General features: G+C 51.2%; 1 protein-coding gene across 1 annotated transcript; it reads right to left on the bottom strand.

Moving 5' to 3' along the window:
• Positions 1 to 1,133: 1,133 nt before the first annotated feature.
• Positions 1,134 to 16,919, bottom strand: FAF2 (Fas associated factor family member 2). Its single transcript, XM_084268461.1, has 11 exons — positions 16,842 to 16,919; positions 9,524 to 9,592; positions 8,989 to 9,123; positions 8,235 to 8,311; positions 6,978 to 7,116; positions 5,639 to 5,724; positions 5,466 to 5,557; positions 3,950 to 4,127; positions 2,930 to 3,101; positions 2,575 to 2,718; positions 1,134 to 1,941 (listed from the first exon to the last, which is right to left on the bottom strand). Exons 1-11 carry the CDS (start codon positions 16,902 to 16,904, stop codon positions 1,759 to 1,761), a joined length of 1,338 nt encoding a protein of 445 aa, XP_084124587.1. The 5' UTR covers positions 16,905 to 16,919; the 3' UTR covers positions 1,134 to 1,758.
• Between the last annotated feature and the right edge of the window lie 739 nt (positions 16,920 to 17,658).

The following is a 17,658-nucleotide window of genomic DNA, read 5'->3' as shown; positions in this document are numbered from 1 at the left end:
ATGTATACCAACAGGCTGTGCCCCGGCTCTTGTCTCAGCAGGGGCAGGTGGGGGGGTTAAGGGGGCCTGGGGTGGGGGGGCACACATAGCCCTGATGGATCCCCTGGGGAGAGGCCCCAGGTTGGGACTTGGAGGAGAGACCAGGAGCAAGAGCCAGTGGGGTCCTCTTGCCTGAGGGGGCTGCAGGGCAGCAGCACCACCCCCCCCCTCACTCCTGCTCAGAGATGCTCTGCAGCTTGTAGGGAGAGGAGCCCTGGCTGCCCTCCTCCAGCAGGGACATCTTCCACCTGTGCTCCAGCCTGGCTCTCCAGCATGCCTGTGCCCAGCCCAGGGAGAGGTGAGGAAGTGCTTATGGACATGATCAAGAGGTGGACACACCAGGGTTAGGCTCCAGATTCAGTGATCTTAAAGGTCTCTTCCAGCCAAGGCAATTCCATGATTCCTGCAGCCCCCAGGCACCTCAGCAGCCCCAGGCTGGGCACTGTGCATGGAGCAGCACGAACATTCGCCCACTTTACACCCACAAGGAGCGCTGGCTCCCCCCAGCCAGAGGAAGTGCTTTACTCCAAACTATTCTGCCCCAGAAGGCTCCCTGCCCTGCATGGGAATGTTTGTCCTTTGAGGGGAAGGGTCTCCCTCCCTTGAGAACACCAGGCCTGGGACCACTGGGAAGGAGACCCATGTACTAGAGTGTGCAGCTTCAGACACTGGGGTGTGGTGGGGAAGGGACAACCCCTGCTTCATGCAAGTGCTGGAGCAGATGGTTCCTGCCCAAAGAAGGGGACAGGCTCCTGCTTCCTCACAGGCAGGAGTCAACAGCACAACCCAGCTGCTGCTAGAGAAGAGGCTTCCCCTACCCTTGGCCACACCACTCCAGGCAGCTGTTGTTCTCCCCCCCTCTGACTGGATACAGGAGGGGTGAGCAGGCAAAGGGTGGCCTCCCTCTGGTGCAGGAACAGGGGTACCACCTCAGCACTGCCTTGCCCCAGGGCACAGGGCCACAAACTGACCCCTGCAAAGAGCTGGACTCATGCAAGGTCAGAAGTTCATTGCACCCACCACACCAAGAGAGGTTTCACACCCCGGTGCTGGGTTGTGAGGGGGGGCACAGGCAGAAAGCACTGGCACAGACATGCTAGAGGCAGAGTTTATTACACTACGCAGGCTAAGAACCCTGGGCAAGATCCCACACGGATAAGAATCGAACCAGCTCTTTATCAAAAAGTTAATACTATAGTCAACCCCCTTCTCCTTTGGTCATTACAAAGCAAGAGAAATATTAAAAGAAATATATTTATACACAGAGGGAAGCTGAAGAGAGTTTGTCCAGCCCTCCCCTCCCTCCACCCCCCCTGCCTCAGCACATCTGGGTGCTGGGCCTTTGGGCCCTCAGGAGCAGCAGAGTATCAAATCTTCATGAGATGTCAAGTTGTCGGGGTTTTATTATCGTTGTCAATAAAAGCAGTAATTACCAAGAGCTGCCATTCCTGTTCCTCCCCCCAGGGAGGGTGGAGGGGCAACACCAGCTCCCCTCCCTCTCTGCCCTCCAAGCGCAGGGGATGGCTGTGTACACAGGTGTGTGAGGACGTGCACACACTTCCTCTCGCCAGTGGGTGCACACAGCACAGCTGGCACAGGCAATGTGGTCTCTGATCCCTCGTTTGTACTCAGTCTTTTAAAAAAAATATTGTATTATAATAATAATATGAATTTCTCTTTCCATGTTGTGTCTGCTGGAAAAAAAAAACCACCAAAGTGTCAATCGTCCGTGAGGTCCTGCACAAAGAGGACTTCCGTGTGGCTGAGTCCGGCCTCCTGCAGCGTGGGGGGGTTGGGCCACTCCTCTGTCGGGAGACAGGGCAGGACACGGCGAGGGAAGTTGGCCTCAATCTGGAACTTCTCAGGGCTTTCTTTCAAGGAGAACAAGAAGTCGTGGATCACCTGGGAGAGAAGCACAGAAGTAGCTGCCAGCTGGGGGAGCAGTGGGACAGCCAGGCTGCACTCACGGCACCTCACTGGGAAGGTTACCAGATGCGCACCATCACCGTGTGGTAGAGGAGACGCAGCTCTTTTCTTGGCACACATGGAGCTGGGGAGCCCCGACACTGGCTACAGCTCGTCATAGAATCATAGAATGGTCTGGGTTGGAAGGGACCCCAAGGATCATAGAGCTCCAACACCCCTGCCACACAGGGACACCAACCTCTAGGCCTGGATCTACACAAGGCTGCTCAGGGCCCCATCCAACCTGGCCTTTAACACCTCCAGGGATGGGGAATCTACTACTTCTCTGGGCAGCCTGTTCCAGCACCTCACCACTCTTTCTGTAAAAAACTTCCCCCTAATATCTAATCTAAACCTTCCCTCCTTTAGCTTTATTTAACAGCCAGCAACAGGAGCCTCTAATCTCTAAGTTGGTGGGACCAGGCACCCTCCTTAACCAGGAATAACTCTACCAACTTAAGGTCACTGCTTGGCAAAGTCTGACGGAACCAAAGCTTTGCTGAGCCACCTGGAGACTCTTGTGAACCCCCTGTTACTCTGGGAAGCCCATCAGCTCTGCCCCAAGCTCACCGTCAATGACTGTGTGAAGTGGAATCGCCGCTCCACTCTGGAATCGTTAGGCAGCTTGAAAATGATCTTCACGCTCTCCGGGTCATCGGGATGTGGCTCGGGAGGAAGGCACTCCGACCTCCGCTCCTTCTCCTCCTGCAGTGTCTGCGAAGGAAGGAGGGAGATGGGGCAATGGGCAGGCACAGAACTGACCTTGTCCCTCACAGCAGGGCTGCTCCTGGAGGTTTGGGAGACGCCCAAGCCCCAGGTGAGATGGGCAGCTCCAATGGGACAAGGAAGCACTACCGCCAGCACCGCTCACTCCGTGAGTGTCCAACAGGCACAGCAGCCCCTCCAGCAGCCTGTCTGCTCTCACCTGTCGCCTCCTCTCCTCTGCTAGCTTTTGCTGCTGCACTTCCTCCTCCTTCTTCTTCTTCCTCTCCCGTTCCTCCTTCTTCTTGCGCTCCTTCTCCTGGTCTGCACGCAAGGACGCCAGGTACGCCTCGTCCTGCTGCTGCCTCAGCACTTGGGTTTGGTTCCTCTCTTCCCTGCGGACGCGAGCAGGGAGCAGTCAGGGCCAGCACAGGCATGGCAGGCTGAGAGCAGGCCCCAGGGTGCAGGTACAGCCTCAAGCTCAGAGCACACACACAGCAGGGACTGTCTCATTTCCAGTACCATGAGCTCCTAAAAGGCAGCTTGAGTCTCCCCAGTCCCTGGCACACAAACTGTGCCTCTAAGGTGAACTGAACTCAAGCAGCTTCTCACCCACTGCAGCCTGGCAGAGCAGCCAGCCAGCCTGTAAGCAGCGCACAGGATCTCTGCCTCGTACATGAGGCTTGGTGGGTTTATTTCCCTCAGGTAGTTCCTCATGTGTTTCAGAAACTGGAGGCATCAAAATGGGTTACTGGGTCCCCCCAGACTGTGGGGCAGGAGGGGCAGACAGAAGATATCCTACTCCAGATACAGCCTGTAAATCCCTGGAGAGTTCCCAAGGAGTGGAGCTCATGCTCCTGAGGCACATCCTGCAGCATGGTCAGACTTCAGCCCACACAGCAGCTCACTGACTGGCTACAGCCACCACCTCTCTCCTGCCCACACTGCCTCTGCTCCCACCAGGTCCTGCCCCAGCTGTACCTCCAGCGGGCCAAGGGTGTGCTGAGTGCAGCAACAGCAGCACTCTCACACCCACCTTTTAGTAGCAGGACTGTACAGGCAACACACCCACCTCCCTGACAACAGGGAGGCCTGAATTTATGGACCAATGATCCCATGGGAAGAGGGATGCATTAGTGAAGAGAAGATGAGCTGCCTGCCTACACATGGTGCCTGGAGGGAAGGGCAAAGCAGAGCTTGCCTCCACAGGGTCTGCACTGCTGGAGCTCAGGTCCCCTTGTACCTTTCCAGGCGTTCGGACACCAGGTACATCTGGTTGGCATCCATGATGAACATCAGTTGATTAATGAGGTCATCAGCTTGGATGAGGCCTTCTAGCCGCCCAACAACTGTCATCCTGCGGTCCTTCAGCATGATCACAGCCAGGAATGGGTACGTGTTCTCTCGCAGAGCCTGGGAGACTGGGAAACAGGCACAAACACCCATCCAGAGGGTCAGCAAGGGGTACAGCACCTTTCATGGTCACCACCTCTTCCCAAAGCAGAAAAGGCCTCATGCTCCATTTTATCAAACTAAGCCTTGTAAATCAGCAAAGGGAGGAAGTGGCTTGGAGCATGGAGACAGAGGGGAAGAAACCCAAGCTTTTAGGTAACTCAAAGTTCCTGAACTCAAGCAGGAAGTAAATTGCTCTGAATGCCCATTCCGAGCGGGACAGAAAGCCCTGGATTGCAACAGGCTGAGCACAGGGAAGTGTTTGCCAGCATTAAGGATGCTGAGACACTGGATGAGACTCTCATGGGGAAGACAGCACCCATCCTGGACAAAAATCCCACTGTCTCTGCTAGGAGCACGCACTGTACTGAGGCTGGGCATGGAGCAGAACGGGTACTGTTCACCTGTGACTGCTGATCACCTCCTCAAAACATGCATGGCACACAACTGGAAGCCATCATTACTAATGGAACCCTCCAAACTGGATCAGAGCACCTCAAGGATTAAATGAGAGGCCAGGATCCCTCCCAGCTCTGCTTTCCAGGCTGGGACTCCAAAGCATTGCAGCAATCAATCAGCAATAAGGAAAAACAACACCTTAGCCATTTTTTTCCAGGTGTTGATAGCTGGTAGGTGGAACTATGAAGCCAGGAATGACCCAAATGTAGAACCAGAACTCCCAGCCTCTCTTGCCATAAAACAGGAATGGTCAGTAGAGCCACAGGAGGCATGAACATAACTTTAGAAGGTGGCTCTGTTTGCAGCCAACCCCTACCAGAACACTGGCAGGCCAGGTATCAACAGCTCTGGAAGGACAGTGCTTAAAAGAATCTCACTGTGGACTTTTGAGGAGAAGGAGAAACTGGGTGTGGAGTGAAGACACTGTCTCAGGAAGGGAAAGAATGTACCCAACAAGTCACTCCTGGCCTCAGGCACAATATGAACCAGTGTTTAGGGCACAGCTAGTTAGATACTTGTTTCTGCTCTCAGTTTATTCCTCAGCACACACCCATCGACTGGCTTTGCAAAGCACTGAAAGCAGCTCAAATGCCCACAGCAAAGAGCATGCCACCATCACTGCCCAGACACAGCCAAGGTGAAGAAGAGAAGGTATCTCCCCAGCAGCCAAACAGGCCCTCTGAAATCTCTCCTGAAACCCAGCATGTATTTCCTTGTGCAATCCTAAAGATCTACTGCCTGCTCACACAAAACCCAACAGTGTTTCAAACACATAAATTTGTCAGAGAACACCTGGCTTGTTTCAGAGACAGGAAAGGATAGGTAAAGCCCAGGAGGGACACACTCACCTCTGTATCCCTCTGGCTTATTGGTTGAGCAAGCCCAGAAGAGCATTCTAGTGTTTATGAGGGTGATCACCTCAGGTACACACAGTGTATTGCTAGGGGATGAGAAGAGATTGTGTGAATGAAGGTGCATTGGAAGGGCACAGGTAGCTTTATGGAAAGACTCTCCTACCTACCGGCAGAATTCATCTGTGTCTTGGTGGTCATCTCCATGCAGATACACCAACAGGAAGCGCAGCTCCCGCTTGGCGTCGTTCAGAGCCTTGGCAGAAGAGCAGAGCAGGTAAAGTTACAGGGTCTCGAGGCAAGGTGAAAGCAGCACCCACAAGTCTTGTGTGACACAGCTCAGCAAGGCTTATCAGGGCCATGGTTCTGCCACTAGCATGGTTTTTATGAAGCAGCAGCAGAGGATGAACCAGTCAGACCTTCAGACTCAAGTGGGCTACAAGGGTGTCCTGTCACATTCCTCTGGGGAACACTGAACCCCTGAGCAAAGCCAGGCAGGACACTTACACCCCTCACCAGACTCAGCTGGCGGTGAAGAACCCTCCATCCTCCCTCAGACTCACAGCAGCCAAGGCTGAGCTTTCCACTCTAGCCTGTGCAGGGGACAATCTTCTGACCACATCAAATGAAAACACTACTAGAGAGATAACTCAGTAACGCTGCAGGCCTCAACAAAACAAAAACCAAACAAACCCCAAACTTCTCTCATCTACAGCCTCTGGACTCCACCCACAAGCATTTAACAAAACCACAGGGTAAGCACACAATAGGCTCCCTGTTTCACTGGCACTGAGCTTTGGTAGCCTATCCATTCCATTTTTACTTTAGTTTGGATTCCAGGCAAGGCACAGGGACCTAGAAGAGCTGCAGAGGCAGCAAGCTCCATGGCTGTGCAGCACACAGCAGATACAGACTCCACATTCTTCTCTGGCACTTGGGAAGCAGCAGTGACCCCACTGTCTGCTGGAGACCCTCCCTTAGTTAGCCTGAAAGAAGGTGCAGGAGAGGCAGCACCTGTCAGGACATCCCTCTCAGACAGCACCCCCTGCCCAGACCTAACACACAGAACCCTCAGTTCACCTAATTTCTTCAGGGGCTCCCCTGAAGGTTCCACACCAAGTTCTGGAGTTGCATTGCAATACAAACCCAGGCAGTCAATCCCAATTTGGGGAACAGAAGGACCGACTCTGGCAGACCACATCAGTTTATAAAAACAGAGGCAGGAGTACAAAGAATAGCTGTTGGCTACAGAGCCACACAGACGGTCGAGGAACAGTCAGAGCAGCTTTGCTTTCCAACTTTTCAGCCTTGGCATATCATCAAGCCTGGCAGGCACTGGTTTTCCAACACACTTGTTCACTAGCTCTCCATTGCCCTGTTAGAGAGTTTGGGGACAAATGCTGGGCTTTTAGGTGACATGTGATTTTGCCATGTAGGCCCCAATACACTCTGGCAAAACCCCCCACTCTCCACATCCCCAGGATCTACACACCAAAACGTGACACTGACCTGGCTGTAAGTTCCCTGGTAGAAGACAGGGTGTATCCTCCCATATTTTTCCTCAAACATATGAATAAACGAAATAATGTCACCCACTGGGTCAGTGACCCGACTACGAGGATCGGGGCGTATAAAACGCAGAGCAAACCTAGGAAGGAAGCAAAGGACACTGGAAATTCAGCTTAGTGACTGCCTGAAGCACAGGTCCAGAGAGCCACTGGAGGAAAAACATTACAGCTGAGAGCCTTGAACATTTATAGCCCCAACCTGAACTGCCACCTGCACCAGACTTGATACCACTGCCACAGAACACCACCCCCCGCATCAAGTCTCTCATGCCAGGCATCACCAAGTATCTGAATTCCATGTGATTAACAGTTTCAGCTTCCTCTGAAGCATCAGGCACCTACCACACCAACAGTACAGAGGTTTGAGGAATTTCATCAAAGATGAGCTGCTAAAAACCACATGGGTTTGTCCTGATAACCTTGAACATGCCATTTCTCCTGTTCCAAGACTAACAATTCTGGAGTGCAAAGAGCTGCAGAAAGAGAACATTACTCTAGGAGTCCAGTGAAGACAGAAGAAAGCAATCCCCCTGAGCCTGAAAAAGCTTAACTGCAAAGCAGAGATCCATGTTGTTGAGTTCTACTGAGGTACATAAGTTACACTGAACTCTGGAGAAATCTTTAAGGGAAAGTAATACAACAGGGGAGACTGCCAAAACACAGCAGATAGCAGGGCCACTGGGTATTTCCCACCTTTCAACATTCCCTTATCTATCAATCCCATAAACAGGCAAGATGAACTAGTCCTTGGGGCCAGTAAATGGATAAGAAGCAACAGATACCAAAGGGGAAACAGAGGTGTTTACAGTTTGGGCTTTGCCAAGCATCATACAGCAGCAGTCAGGGCAGGCTGACCTGAGCCCAGCCCAACGGGACACAACTCTGACAAAGTTGTTTGTCCAGGAATACCAGATGGTTTGGCACTGTTCTGCACCCCCCTCTGTACCACAGTCAAACCCTAAAGCCACAGAGAACTCAAATGCTTCATTCACAGAGCTGCAAGATGCGCTCTGTGCAGTAAGATTTATTTCTCACCAAACAGCTTAGGAACTTCACAAGGCTACAGATAAACATGAGCAAATAAATGGGAAAAATCTGCCATCAGACCTACAGATCCATGTGACATATGGCAAAATCTAAACTAGAGCGTGCCCTGATGCAGTCAATACATGAGTCAGCACAATACAGAAGCACTTACCTAAATATATCAAGTAATGTGTAATAGGTAAATCGGAATGGAAGCATTATGAAGTAGTAACCCCATCCTAACAGCCCCTGCAATTACAAAAACAGCATTAGAGCAGCCCCCAGGAACAGGCCTGAAGTAAAGTGTCCACCAGCACCAAGCACACCCAGAGTATCACTGCTCCAACCACTGCACACAAAGCTCAGCCACATCCCCACGGCTTCGGACACGCGAAATCCAGTTCAGGTCTGTTCAGAATTCAGCATGACACAGCTGAACAACAGCATCACTGACTGTTCCAGCAGCAGTGCTTGTGCTCTGTGCTGATCTTCCCTGACAGAGGGATTAACAGCACTAAGTCTTGGAGGTGCTCATGCAAATTTGTTTGTGAAACATTTATGCATGTAATTGATGCTGTATCCAAGTTAATATACATTTGGGGGGCAGTCTAGAGGGAAAAAAAAACTATCTTTCTGCCATAAGGAGGGGACAGTCGTTTGTTCCAAGTGAACTGAACAAACAGCTTTATGACACCACAGCAAGACAGTCTACAACACAGAGGAGGTCATTTTATACTGGGACCCACACCACAGAGAAAGTAACAGGGTTAAGGAATAGCTCTACATTTTGTTTTTGGAAGATTAAATGTTTAGAAGGGAGGTAACAGCACACAGAGGAAACAATTCCTTTTCCTGCTTGCAAGTGTTGTTGTTCACAAGGAGTCACCCAAGCAGCAGTAAAAAAAATCCACTGTAAGATAACTTGCCCTTGGTTGTGGCCTTGAGACCACGTAGCTGTAGATCCTGTGGTCAGCTGTGTTGACCTGCAAGGGCCGTGATGGAGGAGGATTAAAGACACTTGGGACACCTTCTTGCTCGTTCAGTCGGTCCTGTACAGCTGCCTTTGGCAAACAAAGAGCAAAGGGAGGTTTCACACAAAGGATGGCAGAAAAGTGTTTATTTTTGTTTGTACTTTGGACACCTAGCAGTAGGTATTATTTGTCCACAGTCCCAGAGCACTGGCCAAGCACCACTCAGGATAAACTGTAACCAATTCTCTCTGGTGAATGCAGAGCCTGCACACACACACCACAGGACGTTACACAGTGTGCCAGCCAAGTGACTGTTCATGGCAGCAACAACTCTGCTGTGTGCTTCTGAAACCCGCTCTCCAGGGGTACATCAAGAGTGAATTCAGGGGCTGACAGATGAAGTCTTACTGGTAGGGCCCCCCATCCCTGCAGGGTACTCCATTTAACCCAGACAGTTGTAAACAGCTACAAATCTTATTTGTAGTGGTACCTCTATGTTCCAGTTGTGCTGCTCCAATGTGTGACGACACTGGTCCATGGACTCTATGCCAGTCAGGTCCTAAAGGAGGAGGATAAAAGCAGGTGAGTGCCAGGGCAGAGTTTGTTGCTGCTCTTTGGAAAATGTCAGCACAGACAGGAGTTACCTCAACACATTAATTCAATACCCTTTTGTTACAAGTGCTCTGCTCTCAGTTTAAGAGCGGAACAACCTGAGCCAACCCAAATTTGTAAACACAGAGAAGGTACCAAACAGGCCTTTGCACTCCCCCAGCATTAGCCAGCTCCCAACAGCTCCCAAGGTCTGTTACTGCAGCTGCACTCAGCCCAGTCAGGAGTGTGACAGTACTGCCCACCAGTTTCACTCTGGAAGGATATGCCAGGCTAATGCCCTCAAATGTCACCTCCAAGCAGCAACTTAACAGGCAAAGTGTTTCTGGAAACCCAAGGTGGCCATTACCACTGGAAGTATGACCAGACACTAAACCCAAGCACCAACCAGGCACTAATGAAGGTAGTTTCCCAGCATCATGAGAGATTCTCCAGTTAACAAAATAATCTGTTCTACCAGAGCCAGGACCAAACCAGAAACCAGTCCAAACACACGGGCAGACCTGAAGGCCACTGGGCTCTCAATCTCAACAATATTTGGAAAGACTTATTTTAACCCCATGCCAACTTCTGCACAAGAGATCAAACAAGAGTATTTAGTACCACAAGCCATGTCAGTACCTCCTGAACAGAGGTAAATCTTTGCTGAAATGAACATCCCTGCCACTGCCAGAGAAACACACCTCTCCCCACACTGCAAGGTGTTTGAACAGGTACTGCAGGGTTCTGTATGGCACCTACAGCCACAGTACTGAAGCACACACTTCAACAGGAAAGTGTAAAGCCACAGACATGCTGCAGCCACCCTTTAAACAGCTACTGAAACAGCATTACAGATGATACCATTAACAATGCAATGCTGGCTATTTTGGAGGAAACTAATATCATTTTTAAATTAAAAAATAAAGTTAAAAGTCTGGGTTTTGGGGGTTTTGTTTGGGTTTTTTAACATAACTGGGCTTCAGAGAGCCAAGGTGACAGACATAGTTATTCAGTGTGGATACAGGATGGCAGAAGCAGTGCCACTAATTGTCACAAGCAGTATAGCAAATTCACCATAAAAACACAGTGGTGCTGTAGGGAGACTACTGAAATACGACCACTTCTTCAGCAAGGTCATTCTTGACAAGAGAGCTCCACAGATTTAGTGCTTTGTGTTCTCACCTGGTGGGCTGCTCTCCAGACACCTCCCTGGCAGCTGGTGTCACCTCAGTCCCTCAGGGATCCAGCCAAGCTAAACATGCTGCTGCACACTGTGACAGACACAGCCTGCCACCCCGCAGAGGCTGTGTGAGCTGAGCTACACAACAGCATCACCTGCCCTCCACCTGCTCCTCTCCACAGCACCTGGGATCACAACAGCAACACAGGAGTCTGGCAAAGAGCAGGGAACCTTTGCCCCCTGCGTGCCATACAGCAGAGCACAGCTCTCTTGTGGTGACTGCTAACAGAGCAGTGACTGGATGTAAGACCTCCAGCACGGTCTCTATTATACCTTGAGGACCAACCCATTGTTGCCAATCCTACTTTGGATTCAGACTGTCATCTCCCCTGTTTCTCACTTCATTAGAAGCCCCTGAAGCAGTCTTGACAAGCTGGCCGTTTGAGAATACACTGAACTGGTGCATCTATTCCCTCCCCTGCCCCCATTCATACATTCCACATGCCATTTCCACCCAAGGACAAACACCCTATTCAACCTCTGGGCTCAGTTCAAACTTCTGAACATTTCTCTGCTTCTTTCTCCACAGATCTCTACCTCACACCCCCCCCCACCATACACCAGGCAAAAATCATTGATTCATTCTGCTGTACAGAACCAGGCTGTTCAAAGCACTGCTGACATTAACTATGTGATTGCAGTTGCTCAGAAAAAAAAAATAATAATCACTGCCCAGCAGTGTATAAATATTTATTAAAATGTAAGTCTGCAGCAAGCCTTGCAAGGGACCTCTACAGAACTGAATTTCATAGAAGTGAAGCTCAGTGAACTCAGCTGATGCTGACAGGATACCTTCATTTATCACTCAGCTTCACAGTTTAATGTTTTAGTTCAACCATATTTAAGGATGTGCTTCACTGAGTAACATTTACATGTTGCATTCCATTTTTTTAACCACAAACCCCTACAGAAAAAACTCTTCACTGTCCTTTTTTAGAAGGACATCTTAAAAGGCATCTGCAATTTACTCAATGATTTGATTTTACAATGGAGTCACAATGTGTGTATTTCAAAGCCCTGAAAGTCTTCTGATTGCCATTGCTCTACACCCCAGAAATTCTGCTGGGGTTTGCAGAATTTACAACATTCAGAAACTCATTCACACCTTTGTCTCCAAAGCCCTGGATTATCACTCAGCACTAATAACAGGGATTCATGACTGAACCTTCTCTCCTTTTTAAATTATGCAAAATGCTTTAGCAGTTTCAGGTCAGCCCCACAGAACTACCAACAAGCTTTTAATGAGCACTGAATCACTGCAAAATTTGCAAGACCTACTGAGCTCCAAAGAGACAAAACTACTTGTCAGCAAAGTTCACCCCTTCCTGACCATCATTACAGCAACAGGCAGGCTGCTGGTCTGATCTGGCAGCCTCCTACAACAGCACTTCTCCCTGGAGGTGAACCTACTTCTTTTTTTACTTGGCATCTTAATACAGTTACTCCCAACACAACACAGAAGTGAGAAAACCACCCCAGCAGCACCATGCCCAGCACTCCCACCACTCCTCTGATCAATGAAGCTGCATGGTTCAACGCTGCAGGAAAGAAACTGCCTGGGTAAAGGCAGCTTTTAAAGCCAAACACCTTTCTGGATGTTACTTGGACATGCTCTGTAAGGCAGACCCAGAATATCCTGGGTAAGACACACACAGGGGTTCAGAAGGACTTGCACTCGATAGAAGGAGCTGCAGGAAGATGATTCAACTGTCACACCAGGCAGCACTTGCTGGTAAACACCAGCACTGCTCATTATCATTCCCAGTGACCACTCACACTGTTATCATCTCAGTACCTTCTGCAGCTGCTGCTTCACCTTAGTCACACAAAGGGTTTAGAATTTTTCAATGCCACATCACTTCCAGTGCACCAGAGTTCCTGGAGAATCTCATGGCCAGCTGCACACCGTTACTCACATGCCAAAGGAGCATGTCCTTAGCATCACAGAGGCTAAGAGAGCAAACAGTACCTTCAAATCAGTCACTAACTGCTAGTTTCCTACTCAGTTCTCTCAGAAAGCAATTAGACTATGTAATAAAAAGGTAAGGACCCCGTAAGTTAAAATTAATCCCATTAAACTATGCCTTCAAATCATAGAATGGTTTGGGTTGGAAGGGACCCCAAGGGTCACAGAGCTCCAACCCCCCTGACACAGGCAGGGACACCAACCTCCAGGCCTGGAGCTACACAAGGTTGCCCAGGGCCTCCTCCAACCTGGTCTTGAACAGAGATGGGGCATCCTCCACGTCTCTGGGCAGCCTGTTCCAGCCCCTCACCACTCTCTCTGTAAAAACCTCCCCCTAATATCTAATTTAAACCTTTCTTCCTTTGGTTTTAATCCATCCCCCCTTGTCCTGCCAGTGTCTACCCTTTTAAAAAGTTGATTCCCCTCCTGTTTGTATGTTCCTTTCAGGGACTGGGAGGCTGCAGTGAGGTCCCCCTGCAGCCTTCAAATAAATGTAGATCCAAGCTCAAGACAGTGAGTAATATTTAAAAACCAAAATATTGAGTACCACAAATGCCAGGAAAGTTTAACTCTGCCTTCTCAAACACCTGAAACACACTAAAGCTGCTACTGGCTGTAGTTATTTGCATCTCTCACCTCTGAGGCTGCTCAGAACACTAGGATCTTCTCAATGCTGAAGCAGCACGAGGTGCAATCCCACACTTCAAAGGCAGAAGGAATACCTCTGAGTGGACAACAGCTGTAAACTGGACTTAAACTGTTCCCCCTGCAGATGCACTTGGATGTTGAAACCCAGCACAAGAGATGCAAATTCACAGGACTGGCACTGCTCTTAATTCCCAACCCACTGACAAATTCCAGAGAATTATGTTTCCAAGGGTAAAGAACGTCTGACTTCAAGCAGTAAAAAACCCTTTGCCAAGAGTTTCTTTGCACATTACAGCAAGTGCCTTTGAGGGTTCTGATCGATACAGCGAGTGGGAAAGACACCTGGAGTTTCTAGTTTCCTCCTTCTTTAGAGAGGTTTTTAGTCCTCAGCATTTTATTTCCTCCAGTTGAAGTCAGAGATGGCACTGTGAGGGCTAACCTTTTCCTCTGTGAGTAACACTCCATTACTTTACATTAGCATATTAAAACATCAGACATCAGCCCGAGCATAATGGGTCCAGATCAATAACCAGATCCTACAAGAGCTGCTCTGCTGTTTCTTCTGTCTCCCAAATGGAGCTGTAACTGCACAGCTTCAAGCTGTTCACATCAAGTTTCTCTACAGATGTCAAGACAGCCAAGTCTTGACAGATAAAGAAAATATAGATGCTTTTACTCCTTTACATGAGCCAATACTTTGGCAGCAAACAGGAGGCTGGAAGCGTGCAAAGGTGCTTTGTTGCTTTATTTCAAGTTTATCCCAAATCTCTCCCTGTATTATTTTTCACTCCATTAGCCCACTATCACAGGGAGGGAGGCAGCTGCCCTGTCCCCATCCTGCTGGTAGGGAGAGAGCTGCTGCTTTCACCCTCCTGCAGTCAGAGCTGTTTGTACAAGTGCTACCAAAGCACCTCAAACGACCAGGGGATCGCATGCAGGGTGCACACCCAGCCTGTAACCCTGGTGGCCTGGGCCACAAACAGGGCAGCAGGCACCTGGAAGGGAGGATTTCCCACAGAAGCAGGACAAATGGCACAGGGTATGAGCATCTTCACCCAGACCAGCTGCTAGCTGAGTGAATGGCACTCTGCAGCTCTCACTCAGCACTTCTGGCTCCCCATTTCACTGTTGACACTAGCAAGGGCTTTCTGCTGTCACTTATCTCAGCTCTTAGACCCACTCCCTTCTTCCCTAGTCCACTCTCCAGCTTTATTCCCACTGCAGTGACACACCACCTTCCATGGAAGCACAATGCTCTGCCACCACAGAACACAAATTACTTCTGACTCTGCAGCCCAACAAAAGCATCAAGTTATCTTTGTAAACATTTAAGTGTTCCCTGTGCAGGCAGCAGGAAGCCCTGGAAGGTTTACAAGCTGTGCATTCCTATTCCTGCAAGACACAAGCTCTAAAGAGACTTCACCATCCTCACCAAATGCTGTTTAACAGAGTCCAGCTAAAGGAAATGAGAAAAAAAAACCCTTTTCCAGGTGGACTGATTGTCTCTCACTTCAGAGACAAGCAGGATGCACACCTGAGCCCCTTTCAGCCAGGTGCAAAGTACCAAAGGAGGAGGAATCACCAGTGAAGCCTGTCACTAGCCCAGCCCTGGTGAAAAGCTAATCCCATATATCTCAGGAGAAAGAATAATGAGAGGATCCTGGTATTGAAGCTTGCTGGACTACAGCTTTCACATCAGGCTCTGGACAGTATCTGTCTTCTCACTGAAAAACCATTCTCCTCTTTATAGTCTAAAGAGAACTTCTGTCCCCTTCAAACCAGGGCTCAACAGGAAGCTGGACTAAAACCTTAATCCCTCCTCCTGACTCCTTCTCCCTCCCCTCCAGCCTGCTGTCCATGGCAACACCAGGTAGCATTAGGAAACAGGATTCTTTAGTTTCACAGCTGCCCACAGGGGTTTGAAAATAGCAACAGGGACATCAATGAGTGCAGCTGGTCCTATCTGTCCAGATTCAGCAGATTAATCAGTACTACAATATCTTACAGCAAGAGAATGGGGGCTGGAGGACAGCTTTCACCTATATATATATACAGCATAAGGCTTAAACCTCATATACTTGCCAGGGAAATGGTAGGAAAACAACTGTTAACATTGTCCTGTCTCCTTTGCCTCTCAGTTAAGATTGCCCAACCAGCTTAACTTGCAGTAAAGGTTTAGAAGGGATATCTGTAAAAACAGTTTCCTCATAGCTACAGTCATGGAGAAATCCTGCAGAGCATGAACTACTCCAGGAGGTTACTGAATGTCCCCAGGTGAGAGGTAAAACTTGGCAAACACCTGTGTGTATCACAGCTGTGGGGCACAGGGCTGGATGCCTCAGAAGTCCCTTTAAGCCCTATACTTCTGCAGTTGCATCACAGCAAAATATGCAAAGCAGAGTCTTAAAAAAATACTATGAAGCAATAAAATCAGAAAAAAAAAATCCCCACTATCAAAATAGAAGACTGTATTTGCAAAAGAGCCCTGCCCAGGGTGCCCTGCAATTCAGAAACAAACCCAAGGCACCTGAAGACAATTTTCACTGGCCAGCACGTTTAATTACCTCTCACTGAGCCACCCTAAGTATTTCAACTCCACAGCACTGTTTCATCCCTAACAAGCCACATCTGCAGATTGTTGTTTTAATTATTCAGCTGCTGCACAGCCCACAGCCCCAGCAAACAAAAGGTTAAGCAACCCAGCCCATGTTATACAGCAGACAGCAAGATTAGATCATTCCAATCCCCAGCGGCCTCCCCCCAGTAGGCATTACCAAACAACAAGGGTTAGAAACAATTTTCTGAGAAGCCCCATTCCACAGAAAGCCACTGGCTAACCCTCCCAGGGCGGCAGGAAAGGTTCTTCACAGAATACCCTGCGTCGGAAGGGACCCCAAAGCATCACCAGGTCCAACTCCTCCCGCTCGCCGCTAACAACAAGGAAGGGAATTTTTCAGGCTGCTCCATTAAAATGGCCGGAACTTACCGAGGGATTTTTTTTTTTCCCCCCGCACGGAGGCCCCGGGGTTTATTCAGCAGTCGCCTCCTGCCTCCCCAGCGAGCGATGACAGAACACCGCGCCCGACGAGGCACCCGGGGCACGGGAGAGCCCGAAGCCCGGACAGCCCAGGCCCCGCACCGCAGCCTCCCCCGGCCAACACGCTTGTCTCCGCCAGGACCGAGGCGGCAGGACTCTCTCCTCTCGCCCCCAGCCTGTCATCCCCGCACCGCCGGGCCCGCTCCAGGCGAGGCCTGCCCCGGCTCTGCCAGCCCCGTACCCCCGGCCCCGTCGCCGGGAGAGCGGGCCCAGCCCGACCTCCTCTGGTCCCGCCGGCCGGCACGGGCCCCTCCCCGCCGCGGCACCTGGAACTGCAGCAGCTTCTCGGTTTGCTCCGCCGTCAGCTCCCGCTCCTCAGGCGCCGCCATTTTGCTGCCGCCTCTGACCCGCCGCTCCGTCACACTCCGGAACTGACGTCCCCCCACCTGCACTTCCGCCCGGGCTCCCGGGGCGCGAGGCGCCGTGGCGAAGCCAATGGCCGTTTATCGGCCGCAACCGGAAGCGCTCGGGCAGGTCCCCGAACCTGTCCGGAAATAGCCGAGTCTCATCGGCGGGTTGTGCCGCTGGCGGGTGTCCCCGCGGAGTTCCAAAGCCTGACGGGTGCCGCTCGGGCTGGCCAGGGGCGGGGGGGGGTGGTCGCCGCCTTGGGCTGTGGGGAGCGAGGCAGCCCCGCGGCGCCCGGAGCAGGCTGCGGAACGTGGGGCGGAGCCGAGCCCTCGGGGAGCCTGTCAGTGCCGCCTGTCACCGGGGCGGCCTGTCGGCCACCGGCCGGGTCCTACCCGGACACCTCCGGCCCACGCCGGGTCGCGTCCTACCGGCGGCGGCTCCACCCAAGATGGCGGCCGCGGCGGGCGCGAGCCAAGATGGTGGCCGCGAGGGGCCGCCCGCGCCCACCCCGGAGCGCTAGGGGTGCGCGCGCGGGGGGGGCCGCTGCCCCGGGACCACGGCCCCGCCAGCCCGGGATGAGGCGACCGAGCGGCTCAGGCTCCCCATCCCCGCGCTGGGGCCGCGCCCGGCACGGCTCCAGCACACGCGGTGTTCGGCCGCAGCGTTACGGGCAACGGCTCCGGCTCCGGCCGGCCGGCTGGCCATGCGCCGTGAGGCGGGGTAAGCGGGACGCGC

Source organism: Gallinula chloropus, assembly GCF_964237585.1.
Source record: "Gallinula chloropus genome assembly, chromosome: 10".
In the NCBI taxonomy this organism is placed as follows: domain Eukaryota; kingdom Metazoa; phylum Chordata; class Aves; order Gruiformes; family Rallidae; genus Gallinula; species Gallinula chloropus.
The sequence above is the reverse complement of the archived record's forward strand: the minus strand, read 5'-3'. Positions and strand labels throughout refer to the sequence as shown.